Genomic DNA, 27,033 nt, shown 5'->3' with positions numbered 1-27,033 from the left:
CCGGCGCGGGCGGCGGCGGCGGCCGCGGCAACTACCGCGGGCGGGGGCGCACTGCGAGGCGACTTGCAGCGAGGTGAGCGCCGAAGTGCGGCCCCGCCCGCCGCCATCGCCGCCGCCGCCGCCGCCGCCCGCGCCGGGTCTCCCGCCTCCAACGCCTCTTCCGACGGCGCACCGGCTGCAGCGCCACCCGCCCCACCGCGGGCCTCACGCACCGGGGGCGGTGCCTGTCCGGCGAGCGGTGGGCGCCGCTGCGCCGGCTCGGCCGCCGAGTGGTGACGGAGCTGCTGCTGCTGCTGTGGCGGCGGCGGCTGGGGGGGTGGGGGGCGGCGGCGCGGCTCTGGCGGCGTCCAAAGGTACTCCGAGGCAGGGAGGTGGGCGCGCATGCGGTCGCACTCAGTCAGCCAGACATGCGACACGAGCTTTGCGAGCGGGCAAGTGGCCTGCAGCTCGGTCCAAACGGCGGCGTCGCTGCCGGCGGTGTCACCCAGTACGATGTGAGTCACCTGCGGGGACGCCGCCCGCTGGTCAGCGCGAGCTAGCGGCGCGTCTCCGGCGCTGGGCGCGGCTAACCCAGCCAGAGGGGTGCTCTGCGACAGTGACGCCGCAGCCACGCGCCAAGCGCCGAAGGCAGACGAGGAGGGGAGCCGCCGAGGCGCTCTCCGGGAAGTGGAGCACGCAATCCGACAGAAAGAGCTGCGGCACGGCTTGCGCGCACAACCGGGGCCCGAAGACAGCGTCGAGCGGCGCGGGCGCGGCAGCTCGCATCCCTGACGAGGGCGGAGGGGCCCGGACGGCGAAGTCGTTGCCGTTCGCACAGGCGCCACGCGCGATGGAGTCGGCGAGCCACGCGGGGGTCACGATGCGGACGTGTTGCAGCGTGCTCTCGGCGCAGCACTTCATGTACTTGTCCCCTGACGCCGAATCGGTGACCAGGTGTGTGCAGTGGCGATCCAGCGAGGCGCTGTAGGCGCCGCCTTCCCGCTGGACGAGAGCTTCGATGCTGTGGCGGTCGGCGGTGCTGAAGCTGAGGCCCGAGAGGCAGATGACGAGGCGGTGCAGCGGTCGGAGCAGGTACTCCTCCTCGTCAATCGGCTCGCCGTTGGTGAGCGACGCCTCGACCCACTCGTAGGACACGACCGGAATGCGCCAGGTCACCGCCGCCAGGTACTTTTCGCTCAGCACCGTGTCGGCGACGAGGTGCTGCGGGGGGGCGGGGGGGACGCAGGCGGCGCGTACAGTGAGCGGCGCAGGCGGGCGCGGATCCGAGAAGCGGCGGGTGAGCAGGGAGCGCACCGTGCACTCCGGTGTCAGATCGGGGACGACCTCGATGTTGAGTGTTGGCGTGTGTCTTTGGAGGTCGCGCTTTCTGTCGGGCTCGAGTCCCGACGTGCAGACAATCAGCTTGGACATCTCGTTGCCAAGCAAGCCGAAGGCGCGGAGCGCGAGAGTTCACGAAACAATTTTTTCTTTTATTTATTTATTTAGTCTCACACGAGACACGACTGTCGACTCACACTTTCCTTTCCCTCTCGGGCCCAAATGAGCATCACAGCGCCCAGAGCCCAGTCCCCCAGAGTGCTCCCCACCGCGCGACCCACCAGCTGCTCAGCCCTCGCGCGGAGGCTCAGCCGCGACGGCGAGCCAGAGGCTCAGCAACCTGACCCTGTTGCTCGGCAGCAGCAGGCTGTTGTTGTTCACGGGCCCACAGCCTCTTCGCGTAGCACGGAAAAAAGGTTTCTCATTTATGGTTTACGACCCTGAATTCTTTGTGTGCGCGCCACAGTCCCGTGCCCAGTAAAAGAAAGAAAGAATGCAACCGAACAGACAACCCAGGAAGGGATGGGAGGACGGCACGCCGCCACCACACACACACACACACCACACAGGGATTTTAAGGAGAGGAGTGTCCAGTGCTGTCGCATTCCTCAATTCTTTTGACCGGAGGAGTCGCAACCAAACCACAGACGGCGGGGAGAGTCGGGTGGCGAGTCGGGCAGCTCGGGAGTGGCACAGCCGGGGGAGAGGGAAGGAATGGTCATCGAACACGGGATGAACTGCTGCGCTACAGGACGCGACACCAGTCAACCGTCTGCCCAACGTAAGTGGCGCTTCTCTTCTGAAGCCGCCAATCCGTCTACATATTCGCTATTTAGCCTCGGCAGCTTGTTGTCCCGCTTGAATGGCCTCCAGCTCTGTTTTGCCCTCGCTGAATGCGATGGATGCTGCCCTTGCTGCGGCCGAGATTGCCTCCTCGGACCCCCGAGAGAGCAGCACGTACGCTGCCGCCTTGCGGCCGACCTCGATGGACATCAGATCGTTTGGCACCTGCGGTGCCCAAGCGCACAAGTCAAGCGCCGTGTCGTGATGGAAAGAGGGCGAGGGTGGCGGAGAGCCAGGTGTGTGGGTGGGTGGGGGGGGGGGGGGGGCTTTGCGAAGCGCGACCTCGAGGGCCACTTCATCAGGCCCGCCGGGTCCCTTGCCCTTCTTCTTCATGCCGAAGTCAGGGATGCACATCTTCATGCTGTCTGGGATGAAGGGGATGGGGATGATCTTCTTGCAGGAGGTGCCGTCCGGGCAGCACAGTTCTTCCGGTGGTGTCTGCAGTACACATGGCGTGGCGGAGTCAGTCTTTGGGCGCGCATCCGTGCACGCCACCCACCCTAGCTCATGCGGCCAGGGGTGTGGCATGTGTGGCATCTACGCGGCTGTCACCGCTGTCATATTCATGCATTTGTCCCACGCTTTCTGTGGGCACGCTGGCGGCGGCGGTGACGCGGGAGGGGGTGCGCCAGCCTCTGGGACTGGCGAGGGCTCCGGGACTGGTGATGGCATAATGAGCCCGTCCTCGAATGTCAGCGCCAATGGCACCTGCGGCGGGGAGTCCCGCATGGCAAACAGAGCGGCGCCAGCGGACGCGACGAGGACCAAGGTCGCCACGCTCTTGAGCATGCGACCCCTGGCATTGCTCTTCCCGTCGGTGAGCAGCTGGTAGTCCGGCATGTCCACAAGGTGAGACGTCCGTCGGGCCGACGCCGCGCTGATAAAGTGCGACTAATAATCAAAACTTCGAACCCGAATGGGATCCTCTAACCCCCCCCTCTTCGCATTGTAAATTCTTTTCGCTTAGTGATTGATTATATAATGTATTTTCACTTTGACATTTGCTTGGAAATCGAGTGAAAATATCTCGGAGCGACAGCCTCAAAGAAAGGGTGGATGGGTGGGGGGACGATCGCTCGCTGGTGAGCGCCAGCGCGTCCCAAGAACGGTGGGGTGCCCTCGACCGCGCATCCAAGTCACTTGGGCGGGCGAGCGAGCGGCACATGGCGTAACACAGACAGGAAGCTACTGGCAAGGTGCCCCGGCGACAAAAGAAATTTGCAACGAGGCGCCGTCGTCTACAGAGGCCGTCGTCTTCAGACGCCGCCAGTGCCTTCCCCTCTCTCTCGTCGTACGTCGAAAGGAAGTTCGAAAGGAACGTCGTTGATGGGAGGCGCGCCACCGGCACCGCCAGCGCCTGCTGTGTTGACAAGCGGTGTGTGGGGGACGGGGAGGGGGGAGGTTACCGCGAAGCTGCCCCCAGCAGGCGTCCGTTGACGGATAAAAATTCTTCCCTACAAAGAGGCCAACGGACCCGAGAATTAACTTTTCGTAGTAGGTTTTCGCGCGGGCGGTGCGGGCCTGCGGCCGGTGGGCGGTCTCGGGTCTGCCTGCGACGTGCGAGCTGCGTGTGGCGTGCGCGTGATCTAACTGAGATACGTCGGCAGTGCCGCCAAGTATGGGCGTGTGTGTGTCAACAGCAATAATAAGACGGTCACCAAGAATGGTGTTGTACGCGAGCGCGCGAGACCCCACGATGAGCACGCAACATACTCGCGGAAGAGACTCCAGCGGCGGGCTCGTGGGTCTTGCGGACTCGCGCGCGCAGGGGGCAGAGCGTCCATAGAGGGGCGCAGGAGGAGGGAACGCGGTAAAATACTGAAGGGAGTCTGTGGTAGGTATACGTAGCCGGCACGAGCGAGCGCGCGAGCAGAGAGGCCTCATCGGCTGTCGTAGGTATACGAGGGAGGGAGGGAGGGAGGGCGAGGGAGGCCTGGCGGATCCTTGTGCACGAAGAATGCGGCGGCGAGGGAGCAGTAGGCGACGATGAGCATGGCGCCGATGAGCCAGCTCGACTCGCCGTTGAGGATGGTGAAGCCAACCAGCATCACCTACGCGGCATGGCAAGGAGAGAAACTGAGTGTGGGACAGAGCGCGGGGTGGGGGGGGTGGGGGGGGGAGAGAGAGAGAGAGAGAGAGAGAGAAGAGAGACGGGGATCGGGGGGAGGGGGTGAGCTGGCTCGCCCACCGTCACCAGCAGCACGCCCGTCTCGAAGGGCTGGAAGTTGAGCGAGAGCTCGATGCCGAGTGCCCAGGCGGTCACCACCAGCAAAGGGACGCAAAAGATGGCAATCTGGATCGACGACCCGACCGCGATGCCGACGGCGAGCTCCATCTTGTTCTTGACGGCGAAGATGATGGCGGCGGCGTGCTCCGCGGCGTTGCCGACGATCGGGATGATGATGGCGCCCAGGAAGAGGTTTGGCACGCCCCACCCCTCCGCCGCGTCCTCGAGCGCGTCGACCATGTACCTGAGCACGGCGAGAGCCGTGGGCAGCTGCTCTTCACACCGCCGCGTCTGCACCGGCGATGTGTACTCGGAGAGCAGCCCAATCACCACGGTGATGATGGCCAGCCACAGTATGGAGCCCGCCACGCCCAGCACCGCCTCCTCCTCCTCCTCCTCCTCCTCCTCCTCCCCGTTGGCGTCGGCGCCGCCGCCCTCGCCGCCCTCGCCGCCGGGCTGGTCGTACAAGTGAGGGTGCGTGCTCATCTGGAAGAAGATGTAGCCCGCGTAGAGGAGTAGAAGCAGGCAGGAGACAGAGCGCGAGACCGCCATCACCGCACCCGGCGCGAGCACCTAATCCGCAGCGCCCGCGCCGTGACGCACACGAGAGCCACCACCGCCCTGCGCGCCCCCGCGCCTCCTCCCACTCCTCCAGCTCGCTCCCCCGCTCTGACGCTCCGCCCGCCCCTCGCTCGACCTGCGTCTATCCACCCTCTCCCTAGCAGAAGGTACCCCCCCCCCCCCCCTTCACCTCGTGGGACGCCTCGAGCATCATCGGAAAGAGCAGCGCCATCACCGAGATGACGAGCAGGCCGACGTTGACGGCGGAGCCGTGGACGTTGAAGTACTGGTGCTTGTGGCGGATGCCCCCCGCGAAGAAGGCGCAGCCGAGCACGAGCAGCAGGTTGGAGAGGATGGAGCCGAGCAGCGACACCTGCGGCAGGGAGAGGTGGCAGGAGGCGGTGGAGGAGCGGCGGAGGCGGCGTACTGAGGCCGAGGTGGAGGCGGCAGAGGCGGCGGAGGCGGCGGAGGCGGCGGAGGCGGCGGAGGCGGCGGAGGAGGAGGCGAAGAGGTGAGAGGCGCGGCCGAGGTGGAGGCGGCTATGCAGCGGGTGCCGAGCAGCCACCTAAGTCATCGGCGGCACTACCAGCTCTGGGCTAGAGAGGCGGTGGCACCTGCACGATGCGCAGCATGCCACCCTTGAGTGCAAAGAAGCTGACGATGATCTCGGTCACGTTGCCAAAGGTTGCGTTCAGCAGGCCGCCCAGCGCCTCAGATGTGTGCAGCGCCAGCTGCTCCGTCACGTAGCTCAGACGCTCTGCGAACGGCGCGATTGCAACGAGCGAAAGGAAGAAGACGGTGCCGGCGTCCCAGTCGCGCTTCTTTGCAAAGATCGCCAGCGGTAAGCAGAGCATCAGCAGGTTGAGCGCGTTATGTAGAAAGAGCGCGTCGAGAGCGCGGCGCCAGTACGCTGGCGACAGCAGGCTGAAGTCCTCCCTCGCGAGGAGCTGCCGCTCTGACGCAGAGCCTGCTGCGCTGTCGCTGTCGCGTAGGCCAATGGAGACGCTCATACCATGGGTCCGCTCTGCCGTCTTCATGGGACCAACAGCACAGTCAGGCGGCTGTCAACCGCCCTGTGGCACTGGCGTGTGCAGCCACAAGCAGCGCGCGGAACGCTGAGCAAGGCAGGCCAGGCGTTTCTTGCAGGTCGTCTGTTCACAGCCTTGTTATTGAGAAGAAAATACGCCAAGTGCCAATGGCGCTTTGCGCTGGTCTATGAGAGGTTGAGGTGCGAGCCCTGGAGGCCCATAAACGCACAACCCCGGGCAGAGTGGGATGACCGCGAGCCTGGCGAAGAGAGATGAAGAGGCTGCAGACGCCCCAGGGATCTGCCATCTGAGTGCTCGCGGCAACCACACAAGGTTTTCCTCATCTTTGTATATGAAATTCTTCTCAATAACAAGGCTATGAAACGGCGGCCGCCACACCATGGACGACCGCATGCACATGGCATCGCCCATCACTCATGCCGCACGGCAATCTACGCCTCATCCGCGGGACGTGAATGCTCCCGACGCTGGGCTGGTACGGCGTTTCCTCGAGGACAGAAGGCGCTCAGATCTTACCCACGGGAGACCTTTGCAGCATGCCGCAATCCTGATTCAGGCGCGGTGGAGAGGTGGTGTGATGGCGAGGTGGTACAGGTACACCCTCTGGCAGCGAGCTACCATTACGATTCAGCGCCGCGTGCGACACACCATGCGGCTACGGCCGCCGTCAGTGGCACTGGCAGCGAGCAAGGTGCAGAGGAGCTGGCGTGCTCACGCCAGCCGCCAAATCTTGGCCTACTTGCGCGGAATGATTGAATTTCGCGAGACGGCGGGCGACGCGTCGCAGCTTCTGCGTTGCATCAACCCTCGTGAGGCGCAGCTCATGGCGGACGCATCCCTCTCATCGCACGTCCGGTTTCGGCTCGGAGGCGCTTCCTTCCCCCCGAGCATCTACTACAAGGTGCGGTGTCAGATGCACTCCCGCACAACTCTCGAGACGCAAAGAGGACTTAGCCACATCTTCTCGCAGGTGTTTACCCACGGCGCCATCACCGACGTCGGCGCGTTTGCACCACGCGATTACACGGCGGCGCGCAAGCAGCCGTGGCCGGGATCGAGGAGCTCAACCCCGCGCCCAGACTCGGCCACGGACCATCGCAAGCAGCAGACGGTAGCTGATAAGCGAGCCGGCTGGTACTCCCGAGTGGAGAACAACGGGTGGAGACTGGTGCTGCCACGCAGACGACCGGCCTACCTAGACATCGCACTGCTCTCACCCCCTTCCCCTTCCGCTGGTAGGTGAGCGACCGGCTATTGGCCAGCTTTGACGAGGTGACCGCCCGCACGGCGGCGGCAGTGGTTGATTGGGCGCATGTAAAACTCGAGCGTCGAGGGGCGCGCTCCAAGCGCCAGCGCCAGCGCAAGATGCGATGGCTTCAAGCCATGTACAAGGAGGGGCGGGCGGGAACGTTTGATTGTGAACCGCTCGCTGGTTTGAGCGGGTCAGGAGGCGGGAGCGACGAAGAGCTGGACGCGCTGCTGAGCTGGACAGGCAGCCTCGACTACGACGCGTACCGTGAGAGCTGGCTCAGCCTCGCGACATCCACAGCGCATCCGCAGCAGAGCCAATCTGAGCCTCCAAGCTGACGGCAAAATCGACAAAACTCAAAGGCTGGAAAAGCAAACCCGAGCATAAATCCGGGCAAAATACAGCATGCCAGAGATGGTCGGGGGATGGGAGGACAGCAAAAAGAAAGAAATAAAGAAAACAGACAACCAAGGGGGGGATGGGAGGATGACAGCAGACTGAGACACCCCAATGTCGGCCGCACTTGGAGCACTTGGAGTGCAGTTAGCAACCGCACGCCCAGGACCGGGGACCATGCCGGGGACCTAAGAAGCGCACCCAGTTGGCCAGACGATTGGCATCGGGTTACGGGCTAGAAAGCCCTAGCCCTGGGGGGTGCGCGGTCGCAGGGCCATAACACGGGTCTCCGAGCCTCCGAGGGTTGGTTCCGTGTACCGGGTTCCCCTTAAGCTTAACTGCAGAACGCCCCCCCTACTCCTCTTGTACTCGGAGCTAATAAATAAATAAAACGCTAAACGGACATCCCAAGCTAGGGGCTGGGTCGAGGACAGACACGTCCCCACCTTTGCAGGATTTTGCTACTCGGAGCTAAAGAAAGAAAGAAAACAGACAACCCAGGGGAGGGATGGGAGGACGGCAGGCCGCCACCACACAGACAGGGATTTTAAGGATAGGAGTGTGGTGCTAGCCGTCGCCCACCCTAACCCTTGGTCGTCTGCCTCTTTCTATCTCCCTTCGCAGTCCCTCGCCGATTCTCGCTGCGCAACCTTCATGCCACCTCGCGGTCGTCCCACTCTCGTCGTTCTCCCTCCTGCCGCTTCCTCCTCTGTCGCGTCGCCCTCCTCTGCCTCGTCCTGCGACGCCGCCGCCGCCTGCCGCTCCCTTGCTCTCGCGGCTTCTTTCGCCTTTCGTCGCAGCTCTACGTTCAGCACGTCCAGCGTGGCTCACCCTCCATGCCGTGAACAGGCGCTTTATCCACCCTATATTCTTCTCTCGTTCCTCTGCCCTTGCCTTGGTCTTGTCGTTGTTTCGCACCCATGTCTGTATGGCAATCGAGGCTGCCTTCCCCACTACCTGTAGTTCACTCGTCACCTCTCCTGCGAGCTCCCCTCTCTTTCTTTCGGGAATGGAGTCCGTGAGTGCGGGCAGCGTGCAGGCAATCACGGGCGCTATTTTGTCGCGACTCTCTTCGGCGAGCGCTCCGAATCTAGAGCCCATTGCCTTTAGGGAGGCTGCCCTCGCGCGTCTCAGGAATGTGGCGGTGTCTTTTGAGTCAGGCGCCGCCCGTTCGACTCTTGCTGTCGCCCTCGCCGTGTGTTTGTCAAGCTTCCGCATGAAGTAACGCGCCTCTTCCTTATTTCCAGCGCAGCTGCCGCTCAGTATGTGCGCCAACGACGCCTGTGGTGGCTCACTGTCTTGTCGTGTCCAGTCGTCCCAGTCTCTCCGTTCTCCTCTTTCCTACTTGGATGCGCGCGATTTCTTCATCGCGAGTGCCCGGGTGTGTGCGCCTGAAGTGACGCCCAGAAGTTCCCACGAGCTCGGTACACAAACGTGACCTCATGGAGGGGCAAGCTCCATCTCGATCTCGAATAATCTACAAGCACCTCGCAAAGACGGGCGGCCAGGCGATCATTTCCACTCTTCGCGCGCAGCACGCCGACCTCCTGCGCGACGGCACACTCAGCATCTTGAGGGAAATGGAACCGGTGACTGCGAAAGATGCAGAGCACGCCTTTGTCGTGTCGTCGGTGCGCAACCCGTGCGCGCTGTACGTGTCCTTGTGGGCGTGGGGTGTCGAAGGCATGCTCAACAACGGGAGCCGTCCCAAAGGCCGGTACAACATCGACTTCCTTCACAAGCACAGCAGCAACCCGCAGCTCGCGCAGGTCTTTCATCCGGGCGGCAATGACACGCAGCGAACGGAACAGATGCGTAAATTCACGCGGGCTTCCGCCGGCGAGTTCTCGCGCCGCTACCGCGACTACGTGCCCAACATCGGCGCGGTCGACTGCTGGATCCACACCGAGAGGCTCGACGACGACCTCCGCCACTGTCTCGCCGCCTTTGCGCAGCAGGCGCAGCCTCCATATCTGGCTGGATGATCCTGGACCCTCAAAGCCCCGGCCCCATCCCCGCCTCTCCCTCCGCAGGCCCCACCAGGCGTCGCCGCGAGGCTCGGAGGTGGCGGCGCTAGATCTGGAACCGCTCTCACTCTCTCTGCACACTCGCGCGGCCCCCACCCCAGTGGCCAGCCTTCAAGCCGCCGCCGCCGGTGACCCGTCTCCGCAGGACGCAACTCGAGCGCCGGGCACGCGCTGCTCAGCACGAGCGCGTCAAAGTACAACCTCCACCGCTCAAGCCACGGCGCTTGCGAGGACTACTATGCCAACGACACGGCGCTGTCCTCACTCGTCCTCCGTGCGGACGCCGAGGTCTTCCGCGCCTTCCCGGAGTACGCACGCGTCGGCTGCCCGTCGCCAGGCAGCAGACCTTCTGAAAAGCCTGCTCGGCGGAACCTTCTAGGTACGCCGGCCGCTGCTGCTCCTCGCCGGACGGCACCGGCGGCATCGGCGCGCTCCCTCGCGTGCAGCGGCCGATGCGCGCCCTCTCCCTCCCGCTCTCCCTCCCGGGCGGGAAGAGACGACTCGACGAGGCGAGCGGCGGCCGCTTGCTGCGAGCAGTCCCGTCGGCCGCCATCGCCGCCGCGTCTCTCCGCCGCTCGGGGTGGGCGGCCCCGCTGCAAGGCCATCCGTAGATGCGAGACTACGGACCGCGGCAGGAGCAGGAGCAGGAGCAGGAGCAGGAGCAGGAGCAGGAGCAGTCGGGCTGGGCGGCCCCGCTGCCCGAGGCTACACGCGCAGTCTCGTGCAGACAGCACTACCCCCCCCCACCCACTCCAACCCCCACCCCACCCCCACCCCACCCCCACCCCCAGGCACCTCTCCCCCAGCCGGCGGCCGCCCCAACTGCGAGTGGGTCGACCTGGCCGCGCCGGCGGCGGAGCGCGCCGTCAGAGCGTACAAGGCCGCGCTCTCGGCGAGCCGCGGCGAGAGAGGCCTCGCTGAGCACGAGCACGAGTCGCATGGACGCGGAGCTCACACTTCCCGGAGTCGGCTCGGAAGGGTCTCGGAACTTTCCTAGGCACGACGCGCACGGGCGTGGAGGTCGTGGAGGTCCTCCCGAGCGGTGGCTGAAGCTGGGCAAGGTCCGAGATCGCCAGAGATCGCCAGAGATTTCCTGGGGGGGGCTCTCGAGGGCTGAAGCCGGGCAAGGCGACCTCGGGTCATCTCGCGCGATCTCGGCTAGGCGCACGTGGACGCGCTCGGTTTGTACGGAATCGCGAGCGTTGCTCAGGTGAGCGCGAGCGCAGCCGCGGCGAGAGCAGCCGGCGACACTCCCTCCCCCCCCTTCCGGTCCCCCCCCCCCCCGCGCGCGCTTTCTCGACCCACAGTGCAGTGCAAGCAGCCAGGCTCGGCCCCGTCGCTCGCCCAGGCGAACAGCGGCGACGTCACGCACGTTGCGCTGCACGCTCTCGGCTTCGCCGCCGCCGAGCACGCGGGGTCCCCCCGCTGCCTCGCCGCCGGGGGCGGGCCTGCAGACCTGTCGCCGAGCCTCGCGATTGCGTCCCTCTCGCCTGCTTGGGCGGGGCTCCAGCACGGCTTGCTCGCCGGCGGGCTCGGCGCCGTGAACGCCACCCCGTCCTCGCCGCTCTACGGCCCCCCCCCCCCCCCCCTTCGTTCCGGGAGAGGGCGGCATGAGAGGCAGTTCGTCCATCACTGAGTCGCGCCTCGTCATAGGCCCCACGGTGTGGGAGTGGGCGCTCTCGGCCCAGGCGTGCGATGCGGGGTCGGCGAGGCGCGGCGACCGCGGCGCGGCCGTGGACGGGCAGGCTGGCCTCGCGCGCGGCGCCGCGCTGAGAGACTACTCCTCGTGCGTCCACGGGCTCGGCCACGGCTTGCAGATGGCGGTGGGCGAGGTTGAGCGCTCGGTCGCCGCGTGCTCGCACGGGCCTCGCGGAGCGGAGCGGTGAGCAGCAGCAGAGGTAGGAGGAGGAGCGGCGAGTAGACACTCCGTGGCACGCGACACACGCTCCCCGTCGCACTCTCCGCTTCCCGCCCCCCTCCCCTCCCTCCCCCGGCGGGGTGCGTCCCCTCGCACCGCCTGCCCACCTCGTCGTCAGGTGCCAGTGCGCGTCGGGCGTCTACATGCAGGCCCAGATGGAGGGGCGGAGAGCCACGAGCTGCGACGCGGCGCGCCGCTCCACGCGCCCGCGCCGCGCCCTGCCCGCCCCCACACCCTCCCCGCCTTGCGGACAGGCGCCCCCGTACGCAACGCCCGCGTGCTGGCTCCGCCACTGGACGACGGCGCATGAGCACGCCTTCACCCCCGGGGCGGACCCATGCGGCATTGCCTCCACCCCGCTCGGCCGCGCGGCCTGCGCCTTTGGATGGGCCAAGGCGACCATGCTGCCTTGGCACCGCCGGAACAACGAGCCGTCCGCCTCCGCGCCAACCATGCGCACGACGCAGGGCGCCGCCTCCTTCCTCCACTATTGCGCCGTCTTTCGGCCGCGCGGCGGCGGCGGCGCGACGGACGACCGCGCGTGGCGCTCGTGCCTCTTCGGCGCCATTTCGGACCTCGCGCGCGAAAAGCGGGCGGGCATCGAGCTGCTCTCGCGACAAGCGGTGGACGACGGCGCCGGCGGCGCCGGCAAGTGGCGCGTGCTGCGCGCCGCGTGCGAGACCTACTTCCCGCCCGACGCGTCCGCTCTCGGGACGACTGGTTGCGGCCGTGGCGGAGGGACGGTCTAGCCGCCACCCGTCCCGCGACGCTCGCCGCTGTCGTCCGTAGGCGGCTCTGGTGCGGGGCAAGCGCCTCTTTCGGCCGCCGAGCTCACGTCTGTGCGCGCGCTTTGCCTGGACGCGCTCCTGTCGCACGCCAGCTTCGAGTTCTACTCGCCGTGCGGGCTGAAGCTCCTCACGCGTTGACGGCGGGTCCAGCGCGCCTCGCTTGGGCTAGGTCTATCGGCGTGGAGTGCCGTGGCGTTGGGGGACGACGATAGGTGGCGAAGCGCGTTACATGTATCTGCTCTTACCTGAGCGGAGCTCTCTCCTCCCTGTCGCGCGCACGGCCGCCGCACCGGCACGCAGAGCCATTGCCCACTCTTTCGTAAAAGTATGTATGTATCTATTACGTGCATTAGATACGGCTTACTCCCTCCCGCTGGTGCCTGTGGTCCGCTCTCTCCGGGGGAGAGGCTTGTGAGTTGTGTGTGATGTGCGTGTAATAATGGCTGTGCGGGCGGGGCGTAGCCCGGGTCTCGTCCGTGCATGCGGTCACACACACACATACGTAACACTGTTTTTTACCGCCCTAACAACATCGTCAATGCCGTCACCGACACCGTGGCACCTGCGGAGTGCGGTGTCACAGGAACGCGACAAAAGAGGTCGGTGCAAGTACCGAAGGAGTCAAGGAGATTCATACTACAGCCTATGGTGCAAGATTGTGCCAGATACCCTCTACGTCCTCCATCTCCTCGAGAGCGAGGAGCGCGCTCTCCGCTGCCTCTCGCAGGCCGGCCGCAGGCTCTGCGGTTGTACTCGGCACGAAGAGGATCGCAGCCTCGCTCGCCTCGAACCCTCTCGCGCTGAGGGTGGCTCGCACTGCGGCCAGCTCGTTGGGCTCACAAAACACGGCGGCGCAGGGGCCGTCGTCAGCCTCGAGGTGTGCTGCCGAATCCTCCTCGACGTCCTGCGCTCCCGCCTCGAGCGCCGCCTCGATCAGAGCTTCGTTGTCGCTGCTGATGCCTTGGACGCGCAGCAGACCTCGCCTCTGAAACGCCCACGCCGCGGACCCCGCTGCGCCGAGTGCGCCTCCGCCCTCCTTGAAGAGGTGGCGCACCTTTGGCGCCGTTCTCCTCGGGTTGTCTGTCAACGCCTCGACGAGGACGAGCACTCCTCCGGCGAGGGAGCCCTCGTACATCTCCTCCTTGTAGGCCTCTCGGTTGCGGCTCGTCTCGAGCGCGCGCTCAATGACCTCGCGTGTCACACCCTCCTTTTTCGCTCGGGCCACAGCATCAGCAACACCGGCTTCGTCGCCAGCTCCAACCGCCACTCGGATCATGCCGGCAAACTTGCTGGCGACTGCGAGTTTGACAGCATCCTGCCGCGCCTTGCGGAAGCGGGTGTTGTGCCATTTTGAATGTCCGGCGAGGCCCCTTGCGAGATTGCGGAGCATGTCACCCACGTTGCCGCTCTGAGCGGCGGCTGAAAGCTCCCCGCCGACTCCTGGACGTGAGCACCTCAGCCCAAGCGTCACTCACAGCGCTGGCCGACCCAGTCGCGGTACCCGTATACACACGTTCTCCTTGAACGATATCGGTGTCGAAACACCGCTCTGACAGCGCTCACAGCTGCACAAGGAAAAGAATTTTTCGCCGGTTGAGGTTGCCGACTGCACTCCAAGTGGAAATCCAGTTGTCAGATGTCACGATGCACCCGAAGGGGACCCCAGCGCCGGCATCATCCGTAGAGGCACGAGTGTTCGAAGAGAGAGTGGACCTGAGCAACAACATGACCTGTAGGCAAATGATCGGAGTGGGAGTCAGAAATGTGGTCCTTGCGCGAGGGGAGCTCGATAGACTCGAGGGGCCAGGATACGCCGCGAGGAGGACGGAGTTGCGCCGACAGGCGAAAGAAGCCGCGAGAACAAGGGACCGGCAGGTGGCGGCGTCGCAGGACGAGGCAGAAGAGAACAACGCGACAGAGGAGGAAGTGACAAGGGAGAGAACGACGAGGGTGGGACGACCGCGAGGTGGCATGAAGGTTGCAGCGAGAATCGGCGAGAGACTGCGAAGAGAGATCTAGGAAGAGGCAGACTCCCTAGGGTGGGCGACGGATAGCGCACCACACACCTCTCCTTAAAATCCCTGTGTGGTGGCGGCGTGCCGTCCTCCCATCCCTCCCTTGGGTTGTCTGTTTTCTTTCTTTCTTTCTTTCTGCACTCCAAGTGCTCCAAGTACAACGCGCCCCTCGCACGACACGGGGCACGTGACTGGCGCGCACTGGCACTAACACAGGAGACAGGAGACAGGTACACTGAAAAGAATTGGAAGCGGGAAAAGATTTCTTGTAATTAATCGCGATGCCACCTCTCTTCTCTCGCCAGCACTGCGGCAATCACAGCCGGCACCAGCCCCGCCACCCCCGCCACCGCCGCCGCTCCCGCCACCCACCACCCCCAACTAATACCCGCCTCCCGCCGTTGGTGTTGCTCGAGACCACCCCGGCTCGACCAGCAGTACGCGTGCTCCTCCGACTTTTGAGGGTGGACCACTCCGAGACCGAGGACGACGCGGGTGTTGGCCGGGTCGTGGTTCTGGACGCTGTGGTAGAGGCCATCATCAAAGGCGAGCAGCCCGCCTAGGGAAAAGGTCCACGGGCCTCCGGGGAGGGTAGCTGGGGCTCCGGCGACGGCACCGGCACGCCTGCTCGGTACTGGAGCGTGCTCCCGTTCGCCTGCACGGCCGCCCGCTCGCAGTTGAGCAGACAGAGGTGGACGTTGACCCGCCCCTGCTGGCCGGTGTGGTGCGGCACGACCTGGCTCGGCCCCAGCAGGAAGAAGGTCACCTCCTCCTCGTTCCTCGGTGCGTGCGTTGTCGTCCGCAGGCCCCACCGCTCAGAGCGCATGCGACCCCTCAGCAGGCCGCAGGTGAACGGGAACTTCCGGCAGCCCGGCCGCTGGTTGCCCTCCCTCCACGTGGCGTTCTGCTGCCGCCTCTGGTTGACCAAGAGGCTCGAGAGGTAGAGGGGCACCCCCTGCCAATGCCCTCCGGGATAGATCCGGGGCCAGATGTCGCCGAGCTCGCCTCTCTGGCTGAGTAGCTGCCGAGCCTCAGCTGCAATCTGCTCCCAGTGCCGTCGCAAGTCGGCTGCCAGACCGTCGGGGAGGAGCGCGTCGACGGCCTGCCCCTCGGCACTCTCCGTGGCGGCGAGTGGGGGGCACACTGGCCACGGCGTCCTGCCGAACCACCAGTCGCGCAGGAGGTGCTGGACGTGGGGCGGGGCGGCGCTGCGATCGAGGGCGCCGCCCACGCCCGTCTCTTTTGCAAAGTACGCGCGAGCCAGGTCTTCGCGGCGGCCAGCCACGAAGGAGCCGACCGCCGTGGAGACGTAGGCGAACCGCTGCTCAAAGTCGAGCTTGACGAGACGGCTCGGATGCGAGCGTAGAATCGCAGCCAAGACGTGGAGCTCGAGCGCGCCGCTGAGGGCAAACTCCTCCACCGAGTCTATCAGCGCCTCAACTGGCTCGTTCCCGTACTGTGTCGGCTCGGGGATGGCTGCAACGTCCGCAGCGGAAATCTCGAGCGTAGCGAGGGCGCTGTGGCTCGGCGTCTCGCGTTCCCAGGCTCGACTGACCACCGGCCCGATGATGGCCGTTGAGCGCTGCTCGGCGTAGCGCTTCACCTGTGAGAGGAAGCGCGCAGCCTTCTCCTCGCCTGAGAGTTCGCTCTGCCCGCTCTGTCGCACTTGCGCTCGGCCCGTCATCAGCCGCTCCATGGAGGAGTCATCGGGAGGAGTGCACCACGCTGTGCAAGCACGGCCGACGGCGCCAAGTCCGAGGTCCAGCTCGCTCCGGCAAACCAGCGCCGCCCGGAAAGGATCCCCGACCAAGGAGCTTCGCCAAATGCATCCGTCGAAGAGGTCGACACAATGTGGCTCGCACGGTGAAGTTGCGCTCGATGCCGCAGACATAGACGCGTGTTGGGTTGGGCTCACCGCGGAGAGGGATCTTTTGTATACAAAGAGAGAGAGAGAGAGGGCGTAGGGCCCCTAGGGGCCTAGAGAACACAACCCCCTCTCTCTTTTCTCCCAGTAAGCTAAAAGTACGTACAAAGACAACGAGCGCCTGGCGTGAGCCAACGACACTCCCTCCTCCGTAGACACTGATCACACACGGGTGGGACAGGGTGGGTCACAACGAAGCACGAGAGCGTGCACGACAGACAGAGCGACGGCGCAGCGCACTACCTTTTGGCCAAAGCTAAAAAGCTTGCTGCGCAAAGTGATCAGTTCTAAAATAGGTGCCGGGGCCCAGCGGATAGATGAATCCGGGGCACCCTCCGCTCGAATCCCTCGCTGGGGGTTCGAGGTGGCCCCCACCCTGGGGCCTCCCATCAAAGGGACTGCGGCAGAAGACGCCCAATCTTGCACAAGTGCAAGAACCATACGTCTTCAATGCGACTGCTCGACCGACACGGCTTAAGAGTCCGAACCCACTGTGCCCGCCGCCAACGCGGGCCCGAATATGCGGGCATGGGGGCGGAAGGTGTCTCGGGCCGAGAGGCGTCTCCGGTTAGCGCAGAGCAAAGCAACGCCACCAGCGGCGGGAGCGACTCTCTCGCTGTGGCCACCGTCCCGCGCAGGGCGAGCAGGCACCAGCGAGCGTTCCATCGGCTGGAGGAGCTGACCTCAAGGGAGCCGACGCAGCTCGTGGAGCCGGTGCGCGCCACCAGCCCTGCGTCGGCACCTGGCTGGTGGTGCAATGGAATCATATTGACCACCATCTGTATCCCTCTCCTCATCGGTGCACCAATTCTGGTGCGTCACTCATCGCCCAGGGTCAGAGCCGGGTCGGAGTCCGCCTCTCCAACCTCGACATTTCCACGCCGACTGTCGCCGTTGCCGTCGCCGCCGCCACCCTCCCCCACCCCCTCAGCGCCCTCGCCTCTGCTGCCTCCGCCTCTGCGGGCCCCACCTGTGCTGCCTCCGTACTCACCGCCCTCGCCTCTTCTGCCGCCTGCTTCGCCATCTCCCCATCCCGCACAGCCGCCGCCCGACTGCGATGATGAGCAGTGCACCAGCGCCGGCGACGACTGCTGTGCGCCTGCAGGCGACAGCGCGACCTGTCACTACGGCTACGCCGCCGTGCACACACTTCAGGACTGCTTTGGCTTCCAACGGGCGAGCTACACCTGCTGTCCGTCGCCGCCCACGCCAGCGCCGCCGCCCGACTGCGATGATGAGCAGTGCACCAGCGTCGGCGACGACTGCTGTGCGCCTGCAGGCGACAGCGCGACCTGTCGCTACGGCTACGCCGCCGTGCACACACTTCAAGACTGCTTTGGCTTCCAACGGGCGAGCTACACCTGCTGTCCGTCGCCGCCCACGCCGCCGCTGCCGCCCGGTGGATCCAGATATCCACTGGCGCGCGGAATGAGCGACAGCCCGCAGCGTGAGTGGATGCAGCGTGTCGTTGAGACCAGCGCGGCGGCGGCGGAATGTTGCCTCCCGACGCAGACGCAGCTGCTGCAGACATTCGCCACAGCTACGGAGCTGCGTGCGTCGCCGTGGGCGGACTACTTTGAGCACGTGTACGGCATCCGGACGATGGTCTTTCCCTTCTCACTGGGCGAGATCGCCTTCTTTTATTGGGATCGCCTGCCCCTCACAGCCAAGGCGAGCTTGAAGCTGCGCGAGCAGCAGCCCGGCGGCGAGCGATGGAGCTACATGGTCATCGAGGGGCCTGCGCTGCGATTCGGCGAGCTGTACGGCCACGGATTCGCCTGGGGTCGCGTCCGTCACAGCGCGCTCAGACCCTCGGAATGGCGCTCCCACGGGAACGTGTGGCGGTGCCTCCACCCCTGGTGCAGCGGGCCGGGGCGGTATGTGCCAGAAGTGTTTGCTCGCCTCGCCATCAGCGAGGGGCTGCCGTCCCACACGCGTGCCGAGGTGTTTCATGCGTGCTGCGACAGCCACGACTGGCCTCAGGGCACTGCCTGGTTCTTTCTCGCACCCGGGAGCGGCGTCTTCCTCGACTTGCGGCGCACTGTGGTCCTCCGAACGCACGCAGACTTGGCGACGAGATTCGGCTTCAGCTGCTGGGGCTCGGTGCTGGACGAGACGTGCCACAGCTGGTGTGAGAGGGAGTGCTACGTCGAGACTGTGGAGGCCCTGCGCACGGAGGGGTACGACACGATCCAGTTCACCAACTACGACGCGGAGCACTATGCGGACTACGAGGTGTGGGACCTGCGGGTGGGCTCGGCTGACTGGCAAAACGACGGCTGCCTTCCCGACTATCCTCGTGGAACGCTCACGCGCGGCTGGGCCGGGACGGGCGAGGAGTGCCGTTGTCGTAGGGGAGGGGATCTGCTGCGATGCGACGGGTGATCGGGTGAGGCGGTGCGTGTCGGCGCTGGATACAGATAAAACGCGGGAGAATCGGGGACCCCCCCCGCCCGCCGCCCCCCCGCCTCCCCCGCCCCCCGACCAGATCAGAGCCCCGACTCACGGGTTGCCGGCAGCCGCGTCGCGGAGGGTGGAATCCCCGAATCCGCGAGCAGTCCCCGCGTGGCCGCGAGGGTCGTGCGGGGTGGCTGTGGACAAGCGTGTGGGGGGCGAGGACCGAGCGGGTGCAGCCGCGGAGGCTGCAGGTCGTCCGAGGTCGCTCTCTCCCGGACGAGTAATATCTAATAATAAGTAGAGGGAGCGGACCGTGAGTTGAGGAAATCGGAGGACGCGACCCACCTCGCCACAGACGGTCCCGCGCCTCGCCGCTATGACGGCGACACGGCCGCAGCTCGTGTGCGTGTCCGCGCCGTCTTTGTCCGGAGTGAAAAGTCCAACGCGCTCGTCGGTGACGGTGTCCTCCAACCTGCGCCGCGCTCGGCGAACCTCGACAGCGCCTTCGATGGCATGCAGCTCTTTGCGTCAGAAGCCGTAATAAAACGATTTAAAATAAAAACTCTCGCTCGGAAACTCTCGCGCACACCCACGCACCCACACCGCGCACCGTCGGCAGCTCTCACGAGCAAGTAGCGTTACACGCGTACACCATTACCAGTTGCACACACCGATGTCTGGCACACCGTACCATTTGAAATCGCATTTGCCATGTCTGGTGCACACACCGATACCACGATTTGCACACACACCGATGAAAAAGTGTGTGCGCCGTACACTTGTGCGCCACAATCTCGGCGGCCACCCTAATGCGCCATGTCTTATCCGCCATGAAAGACGCTCATCTCTGGCAGCCTCGCGACCAGCGCGCGCAGCATCGCCATCGCCGCCACCGAGTTCCCCGCGCCGTCGATGCGCGGCTGCTGCGCGCAGACGCCGCCGACGCCGGGGATGGCGCACCAGACGGCGCCACTCACCCCGGACTTCGCCGGCAGCCCCACCTCTTCCGCCCACGTCCCGCTCGCCTCGTACATGCCCGAGTGGAGCATCGCCGACAGCGTCGCCGTGCGAGTGCGCGCGCTGAGCGCGTCGCCGCCGCCGCCGCCGCCGCCGCCGCCGCCGCCGCCGCCCGCAAAGGCGGCCGCGGCGCGCGCAAGCTCCGTCGCGTCTGTGCGCAGGCAGTCCAGCGCGGCGTAGTGCCGCACCGCGCGCTCGACGGCGTCCTCTGTCCTCGGCAGCGAGCCCCTGTGACGGCAAGGTGGCGAGACGGCTCGAGGGGCAGCGAGGGCGACGGCCGGGGAGGGTGGCGGCGGCGGCGATGTGCCACGGAGGCAGCGACGCTCGCGCCTGCTCGCCAGCTGGCAGCACAGCCCTCGGTTGCGTAGCGAGTCCTACCGCTGTCGTCTGGTCTCAGTCAGAGCCCTCGCCTCGCGCGGTCGAGAACGCTCCGGCCGCCACGCGCCGCGGCGGTCGCCGCCACCGCTGCCGTGTCGAAGCACGAGGTCCGCTGCGAGGCGGCCGTCCCCGCGTCGCGCGGTCCTCCCACGCTGCGGCACCATCGCCCGACGTCCTCCTCGCTGTGCGTGCGCGAGAGCAGCTCGCAGACGACCAGCGCGCCAGAGTTGATGAGCGGATTGAGCGCGCGCCCGTCCTCGGCGAGGCCAAACGAGCCGAACGGCACGTCGCCGACGCTCGCCACCGCGCGCCGCACCTACCATAGCGCAGCCGACCTCGGCAGAAGAAGCGCCAGATGTGTGCGCCGCGGCTGTGCTTGTCGCCTGAGAGGAAGAACGAGAGATGAGACGCAATGAATGACAGAAAGAACCTGCCGGACGTGCTTCCAAAAGACCTCCGGGCCGAGCCCGAGCTGCAGCGCCATGGCGAGCGTCAGCGGCTTGAAGCAGCTCTGCGCGAGGAAGGTCCGCTCGCACGGCCCAAGCTGCACCACCTCGTCAGAACCACACAGCACAAGCGCTGCGACGAGGGGCACGTCGGCGTCCACGTCGCTCAGGCCGCTGACGCTCTGTCCCGAGTAGACGGCGCCGCCTCTGGCCGCCGACGCCTCGGAGTACGCGGCGCGAAAGGCGGCGACAACGAGACGCGCCTCCGGCATATGTGCATGACTGCAGTCTTGCGCGCGAGAGAAATCACTTGGGGGCGGGCTGTTTTCGCAGACATTGGTGCGCTGTTTTCTTCTGCGATCCCACGACAGCTTCGGTGGGGACTAGGTGATCCGTACATTCGAGTGCATGAAGGAGGGTGGAGGGGCCGCCCATCCGCGGGCGGAACTAGGCGACACGGGCACCGCCCCCCACCTGTGCACTGACTGTGGTGCTGGTGCTGGCTCTGTGGCCGAGAAGCCGTTTGCCTCTTGGACTCGCCCGGCAGCCCTAGCCAGGCCCCGCGCGCTGGCCGCGACCGCGACCGCGGCTCTCCTTCGAGCCCAATCTGCCTTGGCCTTTACGGAGAGTTTCCGGCGCAACCCAGAGGGAAACCATAGGGTCCCCAGCAGCACTTTGAGTTTACGGAAGTTTCCAGGGAAACCAGAGGGTCTGGTGCTCCATTCCTGCTCCATTCTGGCAACTCTCGAGTTTCCCTGAGTCTGAGAGCTGGTTTGGGGCAAAATCTGAGGCGAAACCGAGGGAAACCGGCAAACTACGCGGGTATTTTCCAGGTATACCCGGGGTTTTCCAGGTATACCCGCAAAATACCCCGGTTTTGCCGATTGGGCTGATTTGGGGCCCAAACCAGCCTCAGACTCGGCTCAGAGCCCGGGAAATTGATGATTTCCACGGAGTTTCCAAAGGAAACTAGAGGGTGCTGTAGGGAAACTAGCAGGAAACACGGAAAGGGAACCAGGCAGGGTGCGAGAGGAAACTCTCTCTCGTAAAGCCCAAAATCTGCCCATTCCAGCTTCCCAGGCGTGTGGGAGAGAGATTTTTAGCAATACCAAACAACTCTAGGCGAGGGGGGACGACACTGCTCGATCTACCCTCTCAGGGTCCCTCACCGCAGCGTGCGCGCACCTCGATCCTGTAGACCGTGTTTGTTAGGACCCCCCCCAAGGAACACACCAGTGAGGGAGGGCGAGACGATCGGTGGGTCCCGTTACCATGCGGAATCGACCCTATCCAGTGCTCAAGTCACAAGTGCTCAACAACTCTAACACTCACACGTCATTTGGGGCCTGGAGCCCCTGCAGACTGAAGTTTATGGTGGTTTAAAGTTTGCGGGGGGGGGGGGGGGGGGAGGAGGGAGACAGATTTGGGCGGTCGAACTCAATTTTGGGGTGTGTGGACGACTGTTGCCCTGTTCACGCGCGCGCGAGACGTGCAGACAGGGTGTTGCCAGGTGAGAGCGAATGGCGCGGTTCACGCCTCGCACAAGAGAGAGAGAGATGCGCTCTGCATGGTGGGACATAAAAGAGAGCGAGTACTTGGGCGAGTCGGCCGTGCGGTCAACGCTGCCGCGCGCGAGGCGGCGCAGCTTGAGAACGGCGGTCGGTGGGCGAGAAGCCGCCGCCGAACGTCTCGTGGAGAGAGAAGGTTGAAGTTGTTGCGCTTGACAAGAATCGCGTCGTGGTAGAAACCGCGGTGCGCCTTGAGCGGCCGGTCTTGTGGGAGAAGGGTTGGCCGGGCTGCCAGAAAAAAAGAAAAAAAAACGCCCCTGATTGCCGCATCACAGCGAGGGCACTCTCAGGTCAGGCACTCCAGCGGCCCTCTCCCAGATGGCGCCCAGTTCGGACAAGCCCACAATCGTGTGCGACGGGGCGGGGAAAGTCGTCGGCGTGAACGACGCCTGGAGCGCGCTGTGCGGCTACACCGAGAGCGAGGCGCTGGGCAAGCGCCCGGCCGACCTGCTCCAGTGCGAAACGACGGAGTTTGACGTCGCCGCCGAGTTCACCAAAACCCTGCTGGCGACGGGGCGTTCGGAGGCGATTTTGACGAACCGGACCAAGGACGGCCGGGTCTTCAAGCACCGCCTCGTCGGCGAGCGCCTCGGCAACCTCCTCATCGCAGAGGGCACCGTCATCGTGCCGCCAGCGCCACGCAAGGCGGCAACCCGCAAGGCGACGCGGGCTTCGTCGGCGGACGTTTGGGGGGCGCTGGTCTCCCTCGTGGCCCTACTCGCGGCGTTCGCCGCCGCGTACGACCTCGCCGCCGCTCCGGACGAGCCGCCGCTGCCGCCGGTGGAGTCGCAGGAGCTCGCCGCCGCGAGCCCTCCCCACGCTGAGCTCGTCAGCTTGTGCAAGAGCGTCGCGACCGGCGGCTTCATCGCGGGCACAAAGGCTGGCGCCGCCGCAAAGCTGGCGTGGAAAGCTGTCGCGGAGTCGCAGGAGCTCGCCGCCGCGAGCCCTCCCCACGCTGAGCTCGTCAGCTTGTGCAAGAGCGTCGCGACCGGCGGCTTCATCGCGGGCACAAAGGCTGGCGCCGCCGCAAAGCTGGCGTGGAAAGCTGTCGCGGAGTCGCAGGATCTCGCCGCCGCGAGCGCTCCCCATGCCGATCTTGTTGGCGTGTGCAAGAGCGTCGCGACCGGCGGCTTCATCGCGGGCACAAAGGCTGGCGCCGCCGCAAAGCTGGCGTGGAAAGCTGTCGCGGAGTCGCAGGATCTCGCCGCCGCGAGCGCTCCCCATGCCGATCTTGTTAGCGTGTGCAAGAGCGTCGCGACCGGCGGCTTCATCGCGGGCGAGGCCACCTCGAGGAGCGTGGCCCAGGGCCTCACCAAGGCGGGCGCCGCCGCAAAGACGGCGTGGGAAACGGTCGCACCGAAGGGCGCATTCTTCGGCCTCGCCGCGATGGGGAACCTCGACCTCTTCCTGGTGGGCGGGGCTGTTTCCGCGTTGTCGGGCATGTGACTGGCTAAGTGACGGGACGAACAGCATGTGACGGGACGGAGCTCGACGCGACTGAGTCTTGGGAAACGAGGAGTTGGGATACAGTATCGGAGTATGTGGGGAGGGGAGGGTCAAGGAGTTGGCCAGCTGTGTCGAATGTGTGGCTCCTCTCTCAATCGCCATCGCCGTGCGCTAGACTTGTTTGGCCTTTCTGGTTTCTCTACTCTTCTGAGATTTTTGCGTGTGTTCTTACTTACCGCATGTAGCCGGAAATTCGTACAGCACTCAGCAGTAGGGTGCCGACTGCCGAACTTTATAAGGATTAACATTAAGCATTAAGGTGCCTCGGGCCAGTTGGGGGGGGGCAAACCCTGCCCACCCCCTAGAGCTCCAAGTAAGGCACAGGTGTGGCCTAGGGCATCAGGGGGGACCAAGAGGAGTCCAGTCTGAGCCATAGACGATAGAGCCCATGTCGCCTTGCCCCCGAAGGTCGCGTTCAAATGCCCGGAACGGACGTTTGTCAGTGGTGTCCGGCCGGCGCGATCACCGAACTGTGACGCTCAGGGAAGCCGGTTGAGGTACTGGTTTCTTTGCCCAGGGCTGGCCTTCCCCCCAGGCTGGATCAGCTGAGCAAGGTTTGGGGAGAATCCTATTGAGTATTGTAGGATCTTCAGATATTTTGACGGATGACCGTAAATGGGCAAAAACGGGGTGATTTCTTGAGTTAGGCTTAGGGTACCCATCTCACAGTAGAGGTGTCCGTTTTTATTTATTTATTTAGGCTTAGGGTATAGGGAGCCCTTTAGCTTAATATAGGGTTTAGCCTAATTCCTCTTATACGAGCGTCACTCTTTGTACCCACCCCCCCTACTTCGTGGGGACCCCCCCGCCGGTCGGTGGTCTGCCCCCGAGGTGGACCGGACCCCCCCTCCGGTCGGTCGCTCTCTCGGCGGCGGGAGGTGTGACGGCCGACCCCTCCCTCGGTCCGTGTCCTTCCTTGCCGTGAGCCCCCTCAACGCTCTCTCCCCCTCCTTCTTAGCGAACCCAACCGCCACAGCGCACAGGCTTCGAAATCGCCGGTTTTCGCTATGCAAACTAGTGACGCAACGGAAGGAGGCTCGAGCCAGCCCGACTCACATACGTGTATGTGGAGCATCCACGCGGCGTAGGTAGGCCTGATTGTGTGCTAGTCAGCCAGTCACTTGATGACACCATGAAGTACAGCGATCGCCACCTCGCTGGCCTCTCCGCAGGCCCCCCCGACCGCGTCGAACTCATCGGCGCGGGCTCTCTCGGCTACGGGACCGGCCCCAGCTTCGGCTGAGGGGGCTAACAAGCTGCCGAGCCCAAATCACTGTGAGAGTCGTGATTTCTTGTTGGTTAATAAAAATCTCTCTCTCACATCTACATCTCTCTCTCTCTCACACACACACACACACCACGAGAATTCCTCGTCCCTCGCTGTGAGAGTCGACAGACACCTACCTACAGCAGTCCCTAAGAGTGTCGCCGGGGCGGGCCGACCTTCACAGCTCAAAGGTTCGGATATCTAGATCACAGAGCCCAATCATGTCACGCCTGCGGCATTGCAATGCGCGCGCCGGAGCCAGTGATTTCCTTTGCCACCCGCGGCGGGGCTGCTCCGAGGCGACCCGGGCGCCCTGCGACCACACTGCCCTACTACTATCATTTAACAGTAGGTCTACTGGAACCATGCGCTTCATCTGCTGCTCGGCCATGCCCGACGTGTGCGAGCCGGCGGAGCGGCCGGTCGTCTTCGAGGCGACCGAGGCGACCAGTTGCGAGTTTGACGAGCTGCACACGTCTGTTGCGGTGCTGCTAGCCGAATGTGACGAGCCGCTCTTCCACGAGGCTGGCGTTTGGATTCCGAGCTCCTCGGAGTGGCTCGTCACGTCCGACCGGCTGCAGCAAAACACCCTCGCCACCAACGTTAAGATCATAGCGCTGCACCACCCGTCGGGAAACGTGCGCCGGCTGCGTGCGCTCGAAGAAGCGATAGAGATGGGCAACGGCGGCACCACGGACTTCAAGGGAGGTGCGTTCCTGTGCTCGCAAGGGCTGGGCTCCGTGAGCGGCTCGCTGTGGCACATCGACAAAACGCTGAGCGTGGCGACGCGACTCGGCCCAGAAGCCGGCCTCACGCTGAACTCGCCGAATGATCTCGTGCTGCACAAGTCTTCCGGTCATCTCCTCTTCACGGACCCTGCGTACGGCCTCGAATCGCAGGGCTTTCGCGCGGCTCCGTTTGATACCGCCAAGGCCGTCTGGGCTGTGCCGTCGCACCCGCAAAAGTGCTCGGATCTGGCCGAGTGGCGCAGGGTCGACAGGCGCGCCGATGAGCCGAATGGCGTGCTGCTGTCGCCCGACGAGAAGACGGCCTACGTTTCTGATGTGTGGAGCGGGAAGTGGGCCCGCGGCAAGCAGCTTCGGCACGCGTGCCCTGGCGGCGAGAGGAGCTGCGTCTTTGCGTATGACGTCGTGCATGACGGCCAACACGGCAGCGCGCCGTCGCTGGCCAACGCGCGTAAGCTGATTGATCTGTGCGACAAGAAGGAAGTCGACACGGGCGCCGAGGGCTACCCAGACGGCCTCAAGTGCGACGTGCGCGGCAACCTCTACGCGGGCTGCGGCGATGGCGTGCGCGTTTACTCGCCCGACGGTAGCTACCTCGGCCGCATCAAGGTGAAGGGTGGCGTCAGCAACCTCTGCTTTGGCGGGCGCGACGGCAAGACGCTACTGCTGCTCAACAAGAAGAGGGCATTCGCCGTGAGGATGAAGGTCAAGGGCGCCATCATTTGCGACGAGTAGATGCAGGCTATGTGTGGGTGCGCGTGCGGGGAGCGCGGGAGCGGGGTTCCTGTCTTGGATTTTTTGCAGCCGCGCGATGCCACGATCTCTAGACACACTACGCGGACACAGATGCGTACGTATCCACTGTTGCACTGTTGCACTGGGATAGGGTCGATTCCGCATGGCACGGGACCCCTCGATCGTCTCGCCCTCCCTCACTGGTGTGTTCATTGACGTATCCACTAAACACTAACGATTCGCAGTGGCCTCGCTCATAGTTAATCCACGCAAGGGGCCCGGAACGAAAGGTTGTGACTCTCGCAATCCTAGCACCTCTGTACGAAGAAGAGAGACGACTGCCACGGAACCAACTGGTTCTGCCACCAACATGAGGTCAACGGAGAGCAGCTGAGTCTGCCTCCGCCCTCGTCCCCCTTCACCTCCGGTGAGTCGCCCTGCCCCAGTCTCGTCCAGAGCACGACCTCTGGCGGGTCAGCCAGCCCCACTCTGCGGGCGCCAAGAAGAAGAAGAAGCAGACGTCGCGCACGCGGCAGGAGAAGAAAGCAAGAAACAAGGCACGCGCGAGGCGGCGGCTCGAGAGGCTGCCGCTGCCGCGGCTGCCCGAGCGGCTGCTCAGGCGCTGCTCAGGCGGCTGCTCAGGCCGCTCAGGCGGCCGC

At 64.9% G+C, this 27,033-nt stretch overlaps 8 protein-coding genes across 8 annotated transcripts in view; 4 read left to right on the top strand and 4 right to left on the bottom strand.

The window, feature by feature from the left end:
* EMIHUDRAFT_206802 (hypothetical protein) overlaps positions 1–1,410 on the bottom strand; it is a gene marked incomplete at both ends in the record, with an annotated part of 4,009 nt that extends 2,599 nt beyond the window's left edge. The window contains 3 exons of the mRNA XM_005777082.1: positions 394–503; positions 571–1,200; positions 1,294–1,410. Of these exons, the coding sequence (XP_005777139.1) occupies positions 394–503; positions 571–1,200; positions 1,294–1,410 (857 nt within the window). The remainder of the gene's footprint in view (positions 1–393; positions 504–570; positions 1,201–1,293) is intronic.
* Positions 1,411–3,659: 2,249 nt separating this feature from the next.
* On the bottom strand, positions 3,660–5,972 carry CAX4 (H+/Ca2+ exchanger). Its single transcript, XM_005777081.1, has 6 exons — positions 5,563–5,972; positions 5,139–5,321; positions 4,698–4,960; positions 4,349–4,631; positions 3,752–4,211; positions 3,660–3,680 (listed from the first exon to the last, which is right to left on the bottom strand). The coding sequence occupies exons 1-5, from the start codon at positions 5,956–5,958 to the stop codon at positions 4,041–4,043; spliced, it is 1,296 nt and encodes a 431-aa protein (XP_005777138.1). The 5' UTR covers positions 5,959–5,972; the 3' UTR covers positions 3,660–3,680; positions 3,752–4,040.
* A 674-nt stretch (positions 5,973–6,646) lies between these two features.
* EMIHUDRAFT_101096 (hypothetical protein) lies at positions 6,647–7,584 on the top strand (the record flags this gene model as incomplete). The annotated part of the gene is made up of 3 exons (XM_005777080.1): positions 6,647–6,898; positions 6,968–7,165; positions 7,237–7,584. The coding sequence occupies 3 exons, from the start codon at positions 6,647–6,649 to the stop codon at positions 7,582–7,584; spliced, it is 798 nt and encodes a 265-aa protein (XP_005777137.1).
* Positions 7,585–10,048: 2,464 nt separating this feature from the next.
* Positions 10,049–12,728, top strand: EMIHUDRAFT_450592 (hypothetical protein). Its single transcript, XM_005777079.1, has 9 exons — positions 10,049–10,269; positions 10,461–10,596; positions 10,667–10,730; positions 10,832–10,879; positions 11,018–11,240; positions 11,323–11,551; positions 11,706–11,775; positions 11,842–12,307; positions 12,377–12,728. Exons 1-9 carry the CDS (start codon positions 10,122–10,124, stop codon positions 12,511–12,513), a joined length of 1,521 nt encoding a protein of 506 aa, XP_005777136.1. The 5' UTR covers positions 10,049–10,121; the 3' UTR covers positions 12,514–12,728.
* Positions 12,729–12,874: 146 nt separating this feature from the next.
* EMIHUDRAFT_435452 (hypothetical protein) lies at positions 12,875–13,928 on the bottom strand. The gene has a single exon (XM_005777078.1). The coding sequence runs from the start codon at positions 13,763–13,765 to the stop codon at positions 13,019–13,021; it is 747 nt and encodes a 248-aa protein (XP_005777135.1). The 5' UTR covers positions 13,766–13,928; the 3' UTR covers positions 12,875–13,018.
* Positions 13,929–19,532: 5,604 nt separating this feature from the next.
* On the bottom strand, positions 19,533–20,824 carry EMIHUDRAFT_101092 (hypothetical protein; the record flags this gene model as incomplete). The annotated part of the gene is made up of 3 exons (XM_005777077.1): positions 19,533–19,956; positions 20,268–20,422; positions 20,537–20,824. 3 exons carry the CDS (start codon positions 20,822–20,824, stop codon positions 19,533–19,535), a joined length of 867 nt encoding a protein of 288 aa, XP_005777134.1.
* A 1,579-nt stretch (positions 20,825–22,403) lies between these two features.
* On the top strand, positions 22,404–23,815 carry EMIHUDRAFT_435451 (hypothetical protein). The gene has a single exon (XM_005777076.1). The coding sequence runs from the start codon at positions 22,439–22,441 to the stop codon at positions 23,564–23,566; it is 1,128 nt and encodes a 375-aa protein (XP_005777133.1). The 5' UTR covers positions 22,404–22,438; the 3' UTR covers positions 23,567–23,815.
* A 1,337-nt stretch (positions 23,816–25,152) lies between these two features.
* Positions 25,153–26,623, top strand: EMIHUDRAFT_435448 (hypothetical protein). Its single transcript, XM_005777075.1, has 2 exons — positions 25,153–25,176; positions 25,246–26,623. Exon 2 carries the CDS (start codon positions 25,259–25,261, stop codon positions 26,372–26,374), a length of 1,116 nt encoding a protein of 371 aa, XP_005777132.1. The 5' UTR covers positions 25,153–25,176; positions 25,246–25,258; the 3' UTR covers positions 26,375–26,623.
* The last annotated feature ends 410 nt before the right edge of the window (positions 26,624–27,033 follow it).

Source organism: Emiliania huxleyi, assembly GCF_000372725.1.
Source record: "Emiliania huxleyi CCMP1516 unplaced genomic scaffold EMIHUscaffold_27, whole genome shotgun sequence".
Taxonomy (NCBI): domain Eukaryota; phylum Haptophyta; order Isochrysidales; family Noelaerhabdaceae; genus Emiliania; species Emiliania huxleyi.
Note: the sequence above shows the minus strand (reverse complement) of the source record. Positions and strands in the feature narration are given on the sequence as shown.